At 42.1% G+C, this 21,131-nt stretch overlaps 1 protein-coding gene and 1 pseudogene across 1 annotated transcript in view; both read left to right on the top strand.

Annotated features, from left to right (window-relative positions):
- The window catches only part of mcph1 (microcephalin 1), a 370,028-nt gene that overhangs the window by 315,918 nt on the left and 32,979 nt on the right, over positions 1–21,131 (top strand). The window contains exon 14 of the mRNA XM_078541909.1: positions 19,935–20,172. Within this exon, the coding sequence (XP_078398035.1) occupies positions 19,935–20,172 (238 nt within the window). The remainder of the gene's footprint in view (positions 1–19,934; positions 20,173–21,131) is intronic.
- Positions 14,070–14,187, top strand: LOC144681162 (U4 spliceosomal RNA; annotated as a pseudogene).

Genomic DNA, 21,131 nt, shown 5'->3' with positions numbered 1-21,131 from the left:
TTCCATCCCTTAAATTCTTAATGAAACAGTTTTATTTCTAACACAATCCTACAGCTTTATGATCATTTCTAGTGATAGTAGCTTTTTTATTAGTTGAATCGAAATTCTCAAACACCATGGTGGAATATGAACTCAGAACCTCGGGATTATCAGTCCAAGCCTTTGTATTACTAGTCCAGCAGCATAACCGCTACACTGCCATAACTGTAGATATTGGGCAACAAATATAAACTCCCAATCATAAGCGATGAAGGATCTGCTTATAGGAGATAATATTTGAAGCAGAGCTGAAATTTGTAAGAGATTAGATTGGCGCTACAGATTACATTTTGAACAAACAGAGAAAGGTTTGAACAAGAAGCATTTCCTTGCCCTTTAAATGTATGTGATACACCATAATGGCTTTATTTAGTATTTCAGATAATTAGCTCATGCTAATATTCCAAACTAATTTGGAATCATCCTGCCATTGTTTGAGAAAACAAGGTGAAAGATTTGATTGTATGCTTCGTCACATTTTCATTTTCAGACACACACAGGCTACCTTTTGTTCGGTAACTACCAATATACTCAAGTTTTCTCTAATAATCTATCTCAGTTGAAATACAGAAGGCAGCAGTTCACATAAGAAAAGTGCTTAATCATGCACTTTTTTTGGCATTTGGTCTAAAGCAAGACCAACTGTCCTTTTCAACATCATTGAAGTGTGACGGACATGTATTTTATATTTATTTTTATTCTCTCTTAATTAACTTCAGAAGCATGGGGCAGCGCTCAGCAGCCAAAGGACATAATGCATTAAGGACTTAATGCATTACATCACTCATGGGCCTTCATACCGTTCATGCAGAGAAGCCAATTGAGTGAAATCTGTTTGAACAAGCAAAGAAACTATTGTGCACAATCTTTGATGTTTTACAGAGAACAGCTGAAACTGCAAGGCATAATAGCCAGCTTCATGTTTTCCATGGTTTTTTAAAATTATTTTTTAAAAGATACTTAGCCCAGAACAATCGGGCTCCCATCATTGATTTAGCATTCTAAAGTCTCCTAGAAATGAACGGTTGGCACATAATGTGGCACTGTTGGATGTCTGTATGATGGAGGACTAGTAATACAATTAATATTTGTGTGTTGTTTTGAATAAGTGTTTCACTTTTATTCTGATGACTGTGTTTTGAATAATGATTTTAGGAAACTCTGGGGAGTGAGTGAAGTCCACCGTTGCCTTCACTTTTAATGATATTATTTCATATTAGCTAACTACATTGATTATTTTTGTGCACCTTGTTGTAGTTACAAAAGGTGTAGCAGGGTAGATTCTTGTATATTACACTAAAGTGTCTATTGAATAGCATAATTTATTTTCCAAGAGCCCAACTCTCCTGCATATCATGTTAAGATCTTTATTGCTTTACCTTGTCCATTTCCGATTTTTTTCATTTTGATTAACTAATCAATGCTAAAGACATTAGCTTAAAGGAGTTTCTTAGCTTAGTTGTTAAGGCACTCCATTTTTAGCTATATTTCCATCAAGCATCAGCTAGTTATTATTCAGTTTCCTTATACCATCAGACCTTTAAACAAATACCACAGTAATGGCTCTACCACTTGTTCACTTTGAAATATTGGATTTAAAACATATAGTTTGTGCCATCAGAAGAACAGGAAACAATGGGATATTTGGTATTAAACAGTCGTGTTTGCAACTGTTTGATTTTTGCAAATGAACCTGATGGTGGGACTCAGCCCTAAACTTTGTTCATTGTAAGGTAAAAATAAATTATTATTGTACAGTTTCTTTTAAATGCAGGGTACAGTGTTTTTCAGTACATATACATTTCAAAGAACACATTCATACTGCAGCTATAGCAAAAGCGGAAAATGGTTTGGGCCAATGTGGTATAAATGCAACCTGAATCCAGAATCAAGGCCCAACCTGACACCAGAGCAAAGTAGTGTGAGACTTTCTAAAGAAAACACACTCTATTTTGTTCAACTCTTACATATAATTTATGCTACATGTGTTTACACTTTGTGAAAAGCCAAAATCATGTTATGGCAACTATAAATATGTGTAAATGCAATGTATGAATAAGACCATGGGCAGAATTTAATCCAGTCTGTCATGGCAGTAATCATGGTGGTCGGGCGCACTTAATCGCAGGAGATGCCCCACGTCAGTCTCCTGGCAGCGACAAAACCTCCCCTGATTAAGTCAGAAGGCAGAAGGGGCTGATGCAGGATTCCTGGCTGCTGTGGCCGGATGTCAATTCAGCTTATTAATGAGCCAGTTGACACCCATTATCCCTGAGCCCACCGCAATTCAGTGGTGGCTCAGGAATTAAATAGGAGCCGCATGGCATTCCCACACCTCCTGATGGTCACCCAACAAACCCTTGTAGGTTTGCAGTGGCCACTCAAAGGAGGGGGTGAGGTCCCTCATTGTCAGACACTCTGTGCCCAATCAAGGGACCCAGCATGGGCACGGGGGCTGCTGAAAGCCACTCCCTGCTCCTGCCTCCTACCACCCTGCCCCCTTTCCTGCAACTTTCAACCCAAAACCCCATTCTGCCATCAATCACCTTTGGCTTGGGGTCCCTTGGCGATCCTGGGCCTCTGGTGGGTGCATTGCCAGCAGGTCCACCACTCCTGGTGGTGCTGACAGCAGTGAGGAGCTGCCAGCCTCAGATTGGCAGCTCTTGGAGGGCAGGACGTCTACCGCCAGAGTCCTGGGAAAGGCCCAACAGTGGCCACTTAAATTTCTGAAGAGCTCTTAATATTGCCAGGCCTTCCTCATGGAACTGATGGCTCTCTGACCGGTGGGTGGGCAAGACCCTTGTCAGACTATTAAATCCCACCCCATGAGTGGAAGTGGGCTGATTGCTGTAATTAATTTTTTCATTCATTTTTTGAATGAATCAAAGCAAATTTAAATACAAAAATATGCTGCAAACAAATGAAGACTAACAATGATTTAAATATTTCAGGGTTTATTTTATCTTTTCTCTCCATTTTCCTAAAACTATTCAAATTAACATGAGAGCAATTTGTACCGATATGATGTGCAGATGTCAAATGCCACCAGTATACTGATGGACTAGAGACATGGGCTGAATTTTCATCTTTAATAATCCTGTTACAGTACTTTGCATGGCAGGAGCACATATTAGGAATTGAGGCACATTTCTCACCCCAACCTCCTCCAAATGACTTTCTATCCATTAAAATTAATTAAACAAAATGAACAGACTATAAATCATGTGGGACATGTCCAAATTCAGAATTCACACAAAACCTTTCTCTACACATCGCCAATGGTATAATTAATAACTGGCCTTCAATGTTTCTATTTTAATCAACTCGGACTGGATTGTATGATGATTACTGCTTGGGTTAAAAATGATCCTGGATCTGGTTCACCTCCGACAATTATCTAACTAGAACCAGCAAGTTTCTAATTCTCTTCGACTTTGTGGGAATGGTGAAAATTTTACCTGGGGTAAATTAGCTCCCTTGTGATTAACTGACAATATTAATAATGCATGTTGGAAAAAATGGACTTGATGGATGGAATGTTGTCTTCCAGTTCCATGGCTTATTTTTAGATTATCCATGTGCATATTTGTCCATTTTATATTATTATTTAAAACAGGTATTGTTATAAATAGGTAGGGAACTACAGGCCAGTGAATCTCACGTCAGTGGTAGGGAAACTATTGGAGAAAATTCTGAAGGAGGGAATCTATCTCCACTTGGAGAGGCAAGGTTTGATCAGGGATAGTCAGCATGGCTTTGTCAGAGGGAGGTCATGCCTAACAAATTTGATTGAATTTTTTGAGGAGGTGACCAGGTGTGTAGATGAGGGTAGTACAGTTGATGTCGTTTATATGGATTTCAGCAAAGCCTTTGACAAGGTCCTACATGGGAGACTTATAAAGAAGGCAAATGCACGTGGGATACAGGGTAATTTGATAAGGTGGATTCAAAATTGGCTTAGTTGTAGGAGACAGAGGGTGATGACAGAAGGATACATTAGTGACTGGAAGCCAGTGTCCAGTGGTGTACCACAGGGATCTGTGCTGGGTCCCCTATTATTTGTCATTTATATAAATGACATAGATGACTATGTGGGGGGTAGGATTAGTAAGTTTGCGGATGACACAAAGATTGGCCAGGTGGTTAACAGTGAGGTTGAGCGTCTTGGGCTACAGGAAGATATAGACGGGATGGTCAAAATGGCAGATAAGTGGCAGATGGAATTTAACCCTAAAAAGTGTGAGGTGATACACTTTGGAAGGAGTAATTTGACAAGGAAGTATTCAACAAATGGCATGACACTAGGAAGTTCTGAGGAACAAAGGGACCTTGGTATGTGTGTCCATAGATCTCTGAAGGCGGAGGTGCATGTTAGTGGGGTGGTGAAAAAGGCATACGGGACACTTGCCTTTATCAATCGAGGTATAGATTACAAAAGTAGGGAGGTCATGTTGGACTTGTATAGAACCTTGGTGAGGCCACAGCTGGAGTACTGTGTGCAGTTCTGGTCGCCACATTATAGGAAGGATGTGATTGCACTGGAAGGGGTGCAGAGGAGATTCACCAGGATGTTGCCTGGGATGAAACATTTAAGTTATGAAGAGAGGATAGACTTGGGTTGTTTCGCTGGAGCAGAGAAGACTGAGGAGCGACCTGATCAAGGTGTACAAGATTATGAGGGGCATGGACAGGATGGATAGGGAGCAGCTGTTCCCCTTAGTTGAAGGGTCAGTCATGAGGGGACATAAGTTCAAGGTGAGGGGCAGGAGGTTTAGGGGGGATGTGAGGAAAAACCTTTTTACCCAGAGGGTGGTGATGGTCTGCAATGCGCTGCCTGCGAGGGTAGTGGAGGCAGGTTGCCTCACATCCTTTAAAAAGTACCTGGATGAGCACTTGGCACGTCATAACATTCAAGGCTATGGGCCAAGTGCTGGTAAATGGGATTAGGTAGGTAAGTCAGGTGTTTCTCACGTGTCGGTGCAGACTCGATGAGCCGAAGGGCCTCTTCTGCACTGTGTGATTCTGTGAAATAAAGCACCCCATGTAATGCATATGTACAATATGATGGTGTGCATTGAGAAAATGTTGATGTGGAGTTTTATATAAAATAAAGCTCAGAAAAAAACTGGGCCTCTTATTCATAAAACAATTGATGTTTTATAAGGCACCCAGTTTGTTTTTCAATCACACTGAAACTTTGACTTAGCAGGAGTGTGGGATCCAGGAGATAACATCAGAGAGGGATACCAAGGTGCACAAAATACTGCGAGAGATAGCACTAGAACAGGGAATAGTAAGTTAATAGGTGGCATCAGAATGAGGGAGAAAGTAATAAAGTATAAATGTATGTGAATGCACGGAGTGTGGTAAATAAAATTGGTGAGTTGGTGGTGCAGATTGCCATGTGGAAGTATGATGTTGTGGCTATAACAGAGATCTAACTCAAAGAAGGGCAGGATTGGGTGTTAAATATTCCTCGATAAAAAGTGGTTAGGAAAGATAGGAAAGGGAGAAAAGGGGGAGGAGTGGCAGTATTGGTATTGATTTTTTTTTCTTTATTCTTTCATGGGATGTGGGCGCTGCTGGCAAGGCCAGCAATTTTTACCAATCCCTAATTGCCCTTGAACTGAGTAGCTTGCTAGGCCATTTCAGAGGGCAGTTAAGAGTCAACCACATTGCTGGGGGTCTGGAGGCCAGACCAATATGCAGGTAGACTGGGAAAATTAGGTTGGTAGTGGATCCCAAGAAAAGGAATTTGTGGAATGTCTATGAGATGGCTTTTTGGAGCAGCTTGTGGTGGAGCCCACTAGGGAACAGGCAATTCTAGATTTAGTGATGTGTAATGAGGCAGATTTGATAAGGGAGCTTAAGGTGAAGGAACCCTTAGGAGGAAGCAACCATAATATGATAGAATTTACCCTGCAATTTGAGAGGAAAAAGCTGGAATCAGATGTAACGGTATTACAGTTGAATAAAGGCAACTACAGAGGCATGAGGGAGGAGCTGGCCAGAATTGACTGGGAGATGAGCCTAGCAGGAAAGACAGTGGAACAGCAATGGCAGGAGTTTCTGGGAATAATTTGGGAGACACAGCAAAAATTCATCCCTAGGAAGAAGAAGCATACGAAAGGGAGGACGAGGCAACCATGGCTGACAAGGGAAGTCAGGGACAGCATAAAAGCTAAAGAGAAAGCATACAATGCGGCGAAGAGCAGTGGGAAACCAGGGGATTGGGAAGCCTACAAAGACCAATAGAGGACAACTAAAAAAGAAATAAGGAGGGAGAAGATTAAATATGAGGGTAAACTAGCCAGTAATATAAAAGAAGATTGCAAGAGTTTTTTTATATATATAAAGGGTAAGAGAGAGACAAAAGTGGACATTGGGCCGCTGGAAAATGACGTTGGAGTAGTAGTGGGGAACGAAGAAATGTCGGAGGAACTGAATAGGTTCTTTGCATCAGTCTTCACGGTGGAAGACACGAGTAACATTCCCAAAGTTCAAGAGAGTCGGGGGGCAGAGGTGAGTATGGTGGCCATTACCAAGGAGAAGGTGCTAGGAAAACTGAAAGGTCTGAAGGTGGATAAATCACCTAGACTAGATGGATTACACCCTAGAGTTTTGAAGGAGATAGCTGAAGAGAGAGTGGAGGCGTTGGTGGTGATCTTTCAGGAATCACTGGAGTCAGGGAGGGTCCCAGAGGACTGGAAAATCGCTAATGTAACCCCCCTGTTTAAGAAGGGAGTGAGGCAAAAGATGGGAAATTACAGGCTGATTAGCCTGACCTCGGTTGTTGGTAAGATCTTAGAGTCCATTATTAAGGATGAGATTTCAGAATACTTGGAAGTGCATGGTAAAATAGGGCAAAGTCAGCATGGTTTCATCAAGGGGAGGTCATGCCTGACAAATCTGTTAGAATTCTTTGAGGAGGTAACGAGTAGGTTAGACAAAGGAGAACCAATGGATGTTATCTACATGGACTTCCAGAAGGCCTTTGACAAGGTGCTGCACAGGAGGCTGCTCAGTAAGATAAGAGCCCATGGTGTTAGAGGCAAGGTACTAGCATGGATAGAAGATTGGCTGTCTGGCAGGAGACAGAGAGTAGGGATAAGGGGATCCTTCTCAGGATGGCGGTCGGTGACTAGTGGAGTTCCACAGGGGTCAGTGTTGGGAGCACAACTTTTCACTTTATACATTAATTATCTAGATGAAGGAACTGAGGGCATCCTGGCTAAGTTTGCAGATGATACAAAGATAGGTGGAAGGACAGGTTGTATTGAGGAGGCGGGGAGGCTGCAGAAGGATTTGGACAGGTTAGGAGAATGGGCAAAGAAATGGCAGGTGGAATACAACGTGGGGAAGTGTGAGGTCATGCACTTTGGTAAGAAGAATAGAGGCATAGACTATTTTCTAAATGGGGAGAGAATTCAGAAATCTGGAGTGCAAAGGGACTTGGGTGTCCTAGTCCAGGATTCTCTTAAGGTTAACTTGCAGGTTGAGTCGGTAGTTAGGAAGGCAAATGCAATGTTGGCATTTATTTCACGAGGACTAGAATATAAAAGCAGGGATCTGCTGCTGAGGCTTTATAAGGCTCTGGTCAGATGCCATTTAGAATATTGTGAGCAATTTTGGGCCCCGTATCTCAGGAAGGATGTCCTGACCCTAGAGAGGGTCCAAAGGAGGTTCACGAGAACGATCCCAGGAATGAAAGGCTTAACATATGAGGAACGTTTGAGGACTCTGGGTCTATACTCAAAGGAGTTTAGATGAATGAGGGGGGATCTGATTGAAACTTGCAGAATACTGAAAGGCCTGGACAGAGTGGATGTGAGGAAGATGTTTCCATTAGTAGGAGAGGCTAGGACCTGAGGGCACAGCCTCAGAGTAAAGGGAAGAACTTTTAGAACAGAGATGAGGAGAAACTCCTTTAGCCAGAGAGTGGTGAATCTATGGAATTCATTGCCACAGAAGGCTGTGGAGGCCAGGTCATTGAGTGTATTTAAGACCGAGATAGATAGGTTCTTGATTGGGAAGGGGATCAAAGGTTATGGGGAGAAGGTGGGAGAATGGGGTTGAGAAACTTATCAGCCATGATTGAATGGCGGAGCAGACTCGATGGGCCGAATGGCCTAATTTCTGCTCCTATGTCTTATGGTCTTATGGTCAGACCGGTAAAGATGGTAGATTTCCTTCCCAAAAGGACATGAATGAACAAATGGGTTTTTACAATTAATGATAGTTTCATCTCACCATCACTGAGACTAGTTCTATATTCCAGATTTATTAATTGAATTTAAATTCCACCAGCTGCCATGGTGAGATCTAAACCCTGTGTCCCCAAAGCACTAGCTTGAGCCTCTGGATTTCTAGTCCAGTTACATTACCACTATGCCATCATCTCCCCTAAGGAGATTAAGGAGAACATTGCTGTGCTGGAGAAAGAATATGTCCCAAAGGGGTCAAGGACAGAATCTAATTGGCTGGAACTAAGGAACAATTAAATTTGCAAGGAAATTACAGAGGCATGCAAAAATTACAGAGTCATTTTTATGGCGGATTTTAATTATCCAACTATAGATAGGGATAGTAGTCATGTAAAGGGCAGAGAGCGGCAAGAGTTCCCAGAGCGTGTTCAGGAGAATTTTCCACAGCTGTATGTGTCCAGTCCAACAAGAGAGGAGGCAAAAACAGAAAATGCTGGAATAACTCAGCAGATCTAACAGCATCTATGGAGAAAAAAAAGTTAACATTTCGAGTCCTTATGACTTCTTCAGAGCTAAAAAGTAAAATGTGATGAAATTTATACTGTTTAAGGGGGGGTGGAGCAGGTGAAGCTGGATAGAGGGCCAGTGATAGGTGGAGACAAAGGAGTGATTACCAGAGATGTCATGGACAAAAGGACAAGGGGGTGTTAATGAAAGTGATACTGGCTAAAGGAGGTGCTAATGGTGACATTAAGGTCAGAGAGCAGAATGTGATAATGGCAGGACAAGGGTAAGCATCCTGGAAAGAACGACATGAACAAGTGACAGATGATCCTGGTGGGGGGAGGGGATGGTGGTGGGAAAAAAGATTGAAAATAGGATAAAACAATGAATAAAAATGAATTTAAATGGAAATAAGTCGATAAAAAATAAAAATTAAAAAAGGAAAAAATAAAAATTAAGAAATGAGAATGAATATTGAAAAAAAGGGATATAAAGGGGGTGAGGATGGAGGAGAGAGTTCATGGCCTGAAGTTGTTGAACTCAGTGTTAAGTCCGGAAGGCTGTAAAGTGCCTAATCGGAAGATGAGGTGCTGTTCCTCCAGTTTGCGTTGGGCTTCACTGGAACATTGCAGCAGGCCAAGGACGGACATGAGGGCATGAGAGCAGGGTGGTGTGTTGAAATGGCAAGTGACAGGAAGGTCTTGGTCATGCTTGTGGACAGACCGAAGGTGTTCCGCCAAGCGATCACCCAGTCTGCGTTTGGCCTCTCCAATGGAGAGGAGACCGCATTGGGAGCAGCGACTGCAGTAGACCAAATTGAAGGAGGTCCATGTGAAATGCTGCTTCACTTGAAAGGAGTGTTTGGGCCCTTGGACAATGAAGAGGGAGGAGGTAAAGGGACAGGTGTTGCACCTCTTCAATTGCATAGAAAGGTGCCATGGGAGAGAGATGAGGTGCTGGGGTTGATGGAGGAGTGGACCAGGGTGTCCTGGAGGGAACGATCCCTGCAGAATGCCGACAGGGAGGGTGAAGGGAAGGTGTGTTTAGTGGCGGCATCATGCTGGAGTTGGTGGAAATGGCGGAGGATGATCCTTTGAATGCAAAGGCTGGTGGAGTGAAAAGTGAGGACAAGGGGGACCCTATCATGGCTCTGGGAGGGAGAGGATTGTGTGAGGGCAGAGGCGCAGGAGTTGGGTCAGACACGGTTGAGCGCCCTGTCAACCACAGTGGGTGGGAAACCTCGCTTAAGGAAGGAGGAAGACATGTCAGAAGCTCCGTTTTGGAAAGTGGCATCATCAGAACAGATGCGACGGAGGCGAAGGAACTGAGAGAATGGGAGAGTCCTGACAGGAAGCAGGGTGTAAGGAGCTGTAGTCAAGGTAGCTGTGGGAGTCAGTGGGCTTGTAGTGAATATTGGTGGACAGTCTATCACCAGAAATTGAGACAGAGAGGTCAAGGAAGGAAAAAGAAGTGTCAGAGATGGACCATATGAAGGTGATGGAGGGGTGGAAATTGGATTGATCAATTTTTCCAGGCCCAGACGAGAGCATGAAGCAGCACCGAAACAGTCATCGATGTACCGGAGAAAGAGTTGTGGGAGGGGTCCTGAGTGGTACTGCAACAAGGAATGTTCCACATACCTCATAAAGAGACAAGCATAACTGGGGCCCATGCATGTACCCATAGCCACACCTTTTTGGAGGAAGTGAGATAAGTTAAAGGAGAAATTGTTCAGTGAGAGAACAAATTCAGCCAGACGGAGGAGAGTGGTGGCAGATGGGGATTGTTCGGGCCTCTGTTCAAGGAAGAAGAGGAGAGCCCCCAGACCATCCTGGTGAGGGATGGAGGTGTAGATGGATTGGACTTCCATGGTGAAGAGGAGGCGGTTGGGGCCAGGGAACTGGAAATTGTTGATATGACGTAGGGCATCAGAGGAATCGCGGATGTAGGTGGGAAAAGACTGGACAAGGGAAGAGCGAACAGAGTCAAGATAGGAAGAAATTAGTTCCGTGGGTCAGGAACAGGCTGACACGATCGGTCTACCGGGACAGTCCTGTTTGTGGATTTTGGGGAGGAGGTAGAAGCGGGCTGTCCCGGGGTTGGGAGACTATGAGGTTGGAAGCTGTGGAAGGAAGATCTCCAGAGGAGATGAGGTTAGTGACAGTTCTGGAAACAATGGTTTGATGTTTGGTGGTGGGGTCATGGTCCAAGTGGAGGTAGGCGGAAGTGACTGAGCGTTGGCACTCAGCCTCTGTGAGGTAGAAGCCAGTATGCCAGACGACAACAGCACCACCCTTGTCAGCAGGTTTGATAACAAAGTCAGGGTTGGACCTGAGAGAATGGAGTGCGGCAAGTTCAGAAGGAGACATGTTAGAGTGGGTGAGAGGAGCAGAGAAATTGTGATGGCTAATGTCACGCTGACAGTTCTCAATGAAAAGATAAAGAGCGGGTAAGAGGCCAGAGGGAGGAGTCCAGACAGAGGAAGTATACTGGAGGCAGGTGAAAAGATCCGTAGAATGGGTTGAGGACTCCTGCCCAAAGAAGTGCACAGAGACAGAGGCAGCAGAAGAAGAGTTCAACATTGTGCTGAGCCCAGAATTCTTTGAGGTGAGGGCGTAAAGGTATGAAACTGAGCGAGGAAGCACTACTGGACCTGGTTCTTGGGAATGAGGTGGGCCAAGTAGACCAAATGTCCATCGGAGAACTTTTACTGCCAGTGATCATTGTATCATTAAGTTGAGGCTGACTGTGGAAAAAAATAAAGAACAATCCAGAGTAAGAATCATTAACTGGGGGAAAGCTAACTTCAATGGGATAAAAACGGACCTGGGCCAAATAAATTGGACTCAGGTTAGCAGGAAAATGGTAACTGAACAATGGGCTACCTTCAAAGAAGGGAGCGTTTGGGAACAGTCAAGATTTATTCCCTCGAAAGAGAAAGGTAAGGAAAACAATTCCAGAGGTCGCTGAATGATAAAGGAGATAGAAATTAAGATAAAGAAGAAAAAAGGTGAAAGTACAATTGAGGACTAGGCTGAGTGAATCTTTTAAAAACAATAATTTGGGACGAAACTAACAGTCACAAGAATAAATATTAATTAAGGAAAGCCAGGATGGGTTTCTTAAGGGAAAATCGTGTTTAACTACCTTGCTGGAGTTTCTTGAAGAGGTAATAAAGAAGGTTGATGAGGGCAATGCAGTTGATGTGGCATACATGGGCTTCCGCAGGGCATTTGATACAGTGTCGCACAACAGACTTGTGAGCAAAGTTATAGCTTATGGAATAAAACAGACAGTAGCAACGTGGATACAAAATTGGCTGAGTGACAAGAAACAGAGACCAGTAGTTAATGGATGTTTTTTCAGGCTGGAGGAAGATTTGTAGTGGAGTTCCCCAGAGGTAGGTGTTGGGACCTTGCTTTTCCTGATATATATTAACCTAGACCTTGATGTACAGGGAACAATTTCAAAATTTATGGATGATATGAAACTTGGAGGTATTGTGAACTATGAGGAAGACTGTGTAGAACTTCAAAAGGACATAGGCCAGGACTTTTTCTATGGTGGGCGGGAGGGGGTGGGGGCAGGCGCGGAGCCAATTGCTGCCCGCGATCGGTTTCGCGCCACCATTTTACGTGGGCAGGCCAACTAACACCCGCCCAGCGTAGGGCACGGCCAGTAGCACTCAGCACTACCTGTGCAGGCGGGAGGGAGGAGGGAGAGTCAGGGCCTGCAATCTTTCGCGCATGTGCACGGAAGAGCGCTTCAATCTCCCTGAGGCACAGAGCTGCCTCGGGGAGATTGAATGTATAATAAAATCATGACAGAAATGATTTAAAAATTTATTTAAACACGTCCCCTCATGTGACTATGTCACATGAGTGGGGACATGTTTTTTATTTATGAAAAATAATTTATTCATTTAATAAAAGCTTCAGGAAACCTCATCCCACCTGTGGATGAGGTTTCCTAAAAAACACGAAGGCTGCTTGGGCTTTTCGTCTGCCCTCCAACCTTAAGTTTGGATGGGCAGCGTTCTTCAGTACTTTGCTTAATCTCTTAATGGCCTTAAAAAGCTGTTTACATTTCGGCAGGTGTGCAGCCGACACAGGCGCACGCCTGCCAAACAAAGTATCACGATGGCACGCAATGACTTTGGGACACATGCCTGACGTCATTGCACATCATTTTATGCGTCGGCGTGTCGGGCCCGCCCCCACACGCCAACCAGAAGATTCTGCCCATAGACAAGTTGGTGGAATAGACGAATAGGTGGCAGATAAAGTTCAATGTGGAGAAATGTGAAATTATTTATTTTGGTGGAAAGAGCATGGAGAAACAATATAAAATAAAGGGTACAACTCTAAATGGGGCAGAAAAGCAGAGGGATTTGGGTGTCTTTGTGCATAGTCATTAAAGGTGGCAGGGCAGGTTGAGAGCATGGTTAATATGAATTTACAAGTTAGGAGCAGGAGTAGGCGACTCGGCTCTTCAGCCTGCTCTTCCAAGATCATGCCTGATCTGACTGCAAACTTCTGCCTACCACCGATAACCTTCCACCCTCTTGTTTATCAAAAATCTATCTACCTCTGACTTGAAAACATTCAAAGACTCTGCTTCCACTGCCTTTTGAGGAAGGGGTTTTCAAAGACTCACTGCCCTCTAAGAGAAAACATTTCTGCACTGTAACAATTCTGTGATTTTATGAATATTCCTGCTTTAAGAGATACAATAAAACTAAACAGGAACCTTGGAAATTGGTTCCACATTGAGAGCACATGTACCTCCTTTAGGTACAGCAGAGCCTACAACATGTTTGGCTCTTATGCAGACTATCTTTGGAGCATAATCTCTTCCTTCTTCCAAGTCTAGGCATAACGTCCTTTTCTGCTTTCCTCTCCTACTGGCCTTGTACTTCATCTTGCATCATTGTCCCAGGATGGAATTTGGCTCTCCTTCGAGTGTTGGCCTCCATTAATTGATGTCTGACTCATGAATCCCAAATAACCTGTCAATCAGTTTTGTGGGGAGGCTTTTTAATATCCTCGCATTCGTATGTAACAAGCATAAGTTTAAATATTTATAGACAGATTTTCAGTTACTTTGATCTACAAATGAGTCTAATTTATTTTGTTACTGCAGATCTCAGAGTGCTACTGCATTTCTTTAAGTTGTATTCGATATATGAGCAGCACTTAGAAGGCTACTTTTATTTCTGATCTCCAGTTGTCCCAAGCTGGGGTTGGTGCACCTTCTGGTGATGTTTTAATTCCTTTCTTTAATCAGAATGTTTACATATTTTAGTTACTTGTTAAAGAAGTCATTCATGCACCCAGTTATGGTGCAACAATTATTGCTTATTGAAAACTTTTCCCAATACCCCACTTTGACAACTTGAAATATAGTTGGCAATGGCAATTTTTGACAGTCTCTGCGGAAAAAAAAACTTGTCCCTTAGAATTTTGGTCAGGTTTATGCAGCAGGATAACCTTATCACGTATCCAGTCTGCCTGCCCTTGAGAAAACTAGTTCCAAACCAGATAACTAGGAAGGTTGACCACACCTGTTTAAAAATATGTTGTCTCAGCTGTTCCTACTTTTAAGAATTTGTGTTCTTTAACCCGATTTATTCCTGTGAAAAAAGGAGTACTTTTAAAAATGCTTTTTTTCTTAAAAGAAAAGTCTATCGTATAACCAATGGAAGCTTTTAAAAAGAGGGGGAATTTAGAGATTGAGCATGTTTTTTAACTCAAAATATTTCAAGCACAGTTGAATACCTGCCAAAATCTGTATTCAATTGCCAAGTATATTATCAAGCATTCCCAAAGGAATATTATCTCTAAGCACAAAATATATTGTTACAATCAGCCTTTTTATCACACTCAGTGATTTGTGAAACAAATCCACCAATTCTGCCAGCAGGCAGTTTTGAGGCACATTAAGGGAATGCAGTCTACAATCTAGGTTTTTCTTGTATCCATAGTTGGTAATGTTGCTTCGAAACTTTTATCTCACAAATGTAATCATTATACTGCTTTTTAACTAGAATCATGCAATTCAGACTTCATTTTGTTACATGTTGCCCTGAAAACTGTTAACCATCTAACCATGCTAAATATCACTAGTATGATGCATTGAATGAGAGAATAAAACAGACTTTATGTAGACTGAGAAAAGGAGTCAGCATGATCAAATTGGAGACTGAAACTCAGGAGACTCCTGCTATTATAATGATACCTGATGGAGAGCTTGAAAGTGTTTTAGCTCCAGATATTGCAAATCATTCAGGTAGTTTCATTGCGCTTAAATGTTATAGTGCAGCTCCCATTGGTTCATCAGCATCATTATCACTTATTGTGATAATTTTGTCATCTCTCAGCTCTCAACTATAGATAGATTATTACCAGCCACAAATATACAGGTGATCACTGAAGCTCCAAACATGTCAAGAGTAATGGTAAAAAAAATGGGAATATCGGAAACCAAAATGACAAATGGTCAGCTTGATTTAGGTCGATCGTCTTTGCTTAATTTAATACAATGGTAAACATCAATGAAATTTCATAACCATATTCCATTTTTAGAGGGAAATTATGTGAACATTTTTCTCTAACAATTATTTAATTAGTCAAGATTTGCATTATAATAAAAGATAATAAGAATATGAAGTTCAGAAGAAATAGGTACAGGCGTAGGCCTTTTCATCTCTTGAGCCTATTCTGCCATTCAGTAAGATCATGGCTGACCTGATTGTGGGCTTAGCTCCACTTTCCTGCCTGCCCCCATAACCCTTGACTCCCTTATCAATCAAAAATCTGTCTAGCTCAGCCTTGAATATATTCAATAACCCAGCCTCCTCTGCTTGCTGGGGAAGAGGATTCCAAAGATTAACAACCCTCTGAGAGAAGAAATTCCTCCTTATCTCTTTCTGAAATAGGAGACCCCTTATTTTGAAACTGTGCCTCCAGGTCTTTATTCTCCACAAGAGGGAACATCCCCTCAGTGTCTACCCTGTCAAGCCCCCTCAGAATTTTGTATGTTTCAGTAAGATCACCTCTCATTTTTCTAAATTCCAATGAATATAGGCTCAACCTCTTGACTTTTCCTCATAAGACAACCCCTTCATCCCAGGAATTAGCCTAGTGAACGTCATCTATACTGCTTCCAATGCAAGTATAAGCCTCCTTAAGTAAGAAGACCAAAATGGTACGCAGTACTCTAGATTTGGTCTCATCAACGCCCTGTACAGTTGAAGCAAGACTTCCGTACTTTTATATTTCATCCTATTTGCCTTCCTAATTACTTGCCATACCTGCATGCTAACTTTTTGTGATTCGTGTACAAGGACATCCAGATCCCTCTGTACTGCAGCATTCTGCAGTCTCTCTCCATTTAAATAATATTTTGCTTTCCTATTCCTGCCAAAGTAGACAACATAACACCTCATCTGTCAAATTTTTGCTTTGTCACTTAACCTATCTATACCCTTTTGCAGACTCTTTTTATCCTCCTTACAACTTGTTTTCCTACCTATCTTTGTTTTGCCAGCAAATTTGGCTACAATACAGTCAGTCCCTTTATCCAAGCCCTTAATATAGATAATATATAGTTGGGACCCCAGCACTGATCCCTGTGGTACTCCACTAGTTACAGTTTGCCAACCTGAAAATGATCCAATTATCTCCACTCTTTGTTTCCTGTTTAGCTCAATCAGTATGCATTCTAATTTATCGCCCCCAACCCCATGAGCAGTAACCTTTTATGTGGCACCTGAATGCCTTTTGGAAATCCAAATACACTACATCTACTGGTTCATTTTTATCTACCCTGCTTGTTGCATCCTCAAATAACTCTAATAAATTTGTCAAGTATGATTTTCCTTTCACAAAACCATGTTGACTCTGCCTGGGTGTATTATGATTTTCTAAATGTCTTACTACTACCTCTTTAATAATGGATTCTATCATTTTCCCAATGACAGATGTTAGACTAACTGGCCTATAGTTTTCTGCTTTCTGTCTTCCTCCTTTCTTGAATAGTGGTGTTACATTTGCCAATCTGCTGGGACCTTTTCAGAATCTAAGGAAATTTGTAAGATTACGACCAATGCATCCACTATCTCTGCAGCCACTTCTTTTAAGACTTTAGGATGCAGACGATCAGGTCCGTGAAACTTGTCAGCCTTTAGTCCTATTAGCTTTCGTGGTACCTTTTCTTTAGTAATCCTGATTGTTTTAAGTCCTTCCCCCACTTTGGCCCCTACATTTTTACTATTCTTGGGATGTTTTATGTGTCGTCATCTGTGAAGATAAATACAGAATAGTTGTTCAAAGCCTCTGCCCATTTCCTTTTTCCCATTATTAATTCCCCAGTCTTGTCCTCAAAGGGACCAATGCTCATTTTAGCTGCTCTTTTTCTTTTTATATACTTGTAGAAGCTTTTACCGTCTGTTTTTATATTTCTTGCTAGTTTTCTCTCATACTTCAATTCCTTTTTTTTTAGTCATCCTTTGCTGGTTTCTAAAATTTTCCCAATCTTCTGACATAACTAATCTTTGCAGCATTATACACCTTTTCTTTCAATTTGATACCATCCTTATCTTCCTTAGTTAGACATGGTTAGTTCATCTTTCCCAATCTTCTAGCACACCACTAATCTTTGCAGCATTATACATCTTTTCTTTCAACTTGATACCATCCTTTTCTTCTTTCGTTAGACATGGATGGTTCATCTTTTTTGCAGAGTCTTTCTCAGTGGAATATATCTTTATTGAGAGTTGTGAAGTATCTTCTGCCACTGCCTGTCTACCATCTTACCTTTTAATCCATTTTTCCAGTCCACTTTAGCCAACTCTGTCTTCATACCCTTGTAACTGCCTTTATTTGACACTCTATTTTAACACTGTAGTTATTTCTCACCCTCAATGTGAAATTCTATCATGTTATGATCACCTTTACCGAGAACATAAGTAATCCTGTCTCATTGCGCATAGCCAGGTCTAAAATAGCCTGTTCCCTGGTTGCTTCCAGAATGTATTGTTCTCAGAAACTGTCCTGAATATACACTATATGAACTCATCCTCCAGTCTACCTTGGCCAATTTGCTTCATCCAATCCAAATGAAGATTAAAATCTCCCATTATTATTGTAGTACCTTTCTTACAAGCCCCCATTATTTCTTTATCTTTACTCTGTCCTACAGTGTAGCTACTGTTAAGGGGCCCATAAACTACTTTCCCCAGTGACTTCTTCCTTTTGCCATTTTTCTCTCCACCCAAATTGATTCTATATCTTGATTGTCTGAACCAAGATCATTTCTCGCTACTTTACTGATCTCATCCTTTTTTAACAAAGCTTCCCCACCACCTCCTCCCTTCTTCCTGTCCTCCTAAAATGTGAATAGCCTGGAATATTCATGTCCCAGCTGTTATAGTTCATTGCTATTAATTCTTCCGTGCATTCAGATAAAGAACCCTTAATTCTGTCTTTTTACTATTCAGGTTGACACTGAAGGAATGGTAAGAATTCAGTTCCATAAAGTGCATTTAACTAGATTAGGATGCCGCAATGTGCTGAACAGTTAAGTACGTTTGAAATGTAGCCACTTTGGTAATGTGGGCAAACACAGCATCAAATTGTTTACTGCAACAGCAATATGATACATGACCAAGATAATCTGTTTTAATGACATAGATTTAGGGGTAAATATGGGCCAGGAGAGCTCCCTTGCTCGTCCTCAAATAGTGCAATGAAAGTGGGGCCTCAGTTAAATGTCTCATCTGACAGACATCATTTCCAACAGTGCAGTACTCATCAGAACTGAGAAAAGTTAGAGATGTAACAGGTTTTAAGCAAATAAAAGGAGGGAGAGTAGGAAAAAGAACAAAAGGGAAGGTCTCTGATTGGATGGAAGGCAGGAAGAATTAAATGACAAAAGAGCCTTAAGAACCTACTTGGTTAAAAGGGAACATATTATTCCGGGATTGCAAGCTTTATGTTACTTCAACATTTTTCAAACACACATATAGGGCAGGAATTTTATTTTGGGAGCCAGGACCCTGACCCCACACATGTTGGCACCTGAGGCTCAATGCTGTATTTGAATGGCTGACCAATTGACGGCCAGCATGGATGCTTGCCATCCAATTAAGGATGGTTGGCAGGCCCCCAAGGCTGGAGGCCATTAGGATGCCCTACAGCGATGACAGACTGGCAGCCCCAATGTCAGAGGTGGGAGCTGCCGATGTAGGTAAGAGAGAAACAATGCCTCAAGATTGAAGCACTTTCTGAAGACTTGTTAATGAAGATGAAATTTATACTGGCCAAAGCTGCCAGACAGCTACTTTGGAGTTGGAGCGCCTCGACAGAGCAACCTGCAGCCACAGCTGTGGCCATCTAACAGACACATTCACAGGATTGGGTTGATGGGAGGTTAAAAAAGTTATTTGGAGTGCTGCCAGCCCCTGCTTTCCTGCAGGGAGGCAATCTCCATGCAGTGGTCAATGGATTGGGACACTATAGTGTCCCAATTGCTGACTCCAAATGGTTCAGTCAGTATATCCTCATGTGTTCTTAATAATCCTTTAAAGCGCTTCAATTAGCTACCCATTACTGTGGATGGTAGCCATTACCCCGCCAGCCTCCGCGTTTAAAATAGCTTAGAAATGGGAACATGCCTGCAAACAAGCATGCTACCCTTGGAGGCCAATTTTCCAGCTCTCCTGCCTCTGGTCTCACTTCAGATGCAAATGATTAATAGCCTCATACTGCTATCGACCACATATTCAGTTCCACTTAGGAAAGGCGGACTAGGTTGTGTAATAATGTTCTCCCGCCAGGAGGCAACTTCCATGCAATGATCAGGATTCGGCCACTATAGGGTCCCAACTGCTAACTGGAACATTCCAGATGGTCCAGTCAGTGTATCCCCACCTTCCCCAAACCCCAACAGAAAATAATTGAAACTTACTGTGTGACATAGCAAAGCCTAAGAGACACTTTTAGGTCAGTTGTAATTATAAAAGCAAGAGAAGATTGCTACAATTTCATTGACTTAGTCACTATTGACAAGTTGGTTCTTTAATTATGCATTTGTAAATTGAAGCTGACTTAACTTTAAACTATTTTCAATGTTAAATTTGCACAATGGTGATTTTTTAAATTATTTATTTTTTTGCTCAATAAACAGATCTGCAGATTAGAAAAGCAGTCAACAACAGGAGTCTATCAGCAGGACTTATTTTCAAATCAGCCTTTGATCTTCATTTCAACCAAAAGTGAACCACCTACCTTAATGCTTGAGAAACTGGTACAGTTGTGTGGGGGAAAGGTGTGCAAAACGTTACGCAAAGCTGGGATTTGTATTGGACAATACAAAGGAAAGAGACCTCCTGGAAGTCAACACTTATCAGAAAATTGGATTCTGGGTAAGTGTGTAGCAACTGCAAAAAATCCTCCACAGGCATGTTGATCAGTTAAAGAACCAGAACTTGCTAGGCCTAATGGCCATTCCCTGTCTTTAAAAATCCTTTTATTCTTATGAACAATATATTCAGAGAGGATGCAAACTTGCAAACTATTTTTTTTTACATTTATTCTCTAAATTTAGACAAGGCTGTATTTATTGTGTCCCTAGTTGCCCTGAAAAGGTAATGGCAAGCTTTCTCCTTGAAACACTGTAATGGTAGTGCTCCCACAATAGTGTTATGTAGGAATGCCAGAGTTTTGAAACAATGCTGATGAAGGAGTAGCAATAACTCCCCAAGTCAGAATAATCCAGTTTGAGGAGGAACATGGAAATTATGATGTCACGATGATTCACTGCCCTTGTCCTTCTTGTGGTGCAGGAGCAGGGATCATCTGTTGAAGTAGGGGAGGCAATGGTGTAGTATTGTCGCTGGACTAGTATTCCAGAGACAAAAACAAAAATACCTGGAAAAACTCAGCAGGTCTGGCAGCATCTGCGGAGAGGAACACAATTAACATTTCGAGTCCGAATGACCCTTCAACAAAACTAAGTAAAAATAGAAGAGAGGTGAAATATAAGCTGGTTTAAGGGGGGAGGGGTGGGACAAGTAGAGCTGGATAAAGGGCCAGTGATAGGTGGAGATAACCAAAAGATGGAACAGACAAAAGGTCAAAGAGGTGTTGAAGGTGGTGATATTATCTAAGGAATGTGCTAATTAAGGGTAGAAAGCAGGACGAGCAAGGTACAGATAGCCCTAGTGGGGGTGGGGTGGGGTGAAGGAATTGAAAAAGGCCAAAAGGTAGAGATAAAACAACGGGTGGAAATACATTTAAAAATAATGGAACAGCACCTCATCTTCCGACTAGGCACTTTGCAGCCTTCCGGTCTGAATATTGAGTTCAACAATTTTAGATCATG

This window comes from Cetorhinus maximus, chromosome 5 (assembly GCF_964194155.1).
Source record: "Cetorhinus maximus chromosome 5, sCetMax3.hap1.1, whole genome shotgun sequence".
Lineage (NCBI taxonomy): Eukaryota > Metazoa > Chordata > Chondrichthyes > Lamniformes > Cetorhinidae > Cetorhinus > Cetorhinus maximus.
The sequence above is the reverse complement of the archived record's forward strand: the minus strand, read 5'-3'. Positions and strand labels throughout refer to the sequence as shown.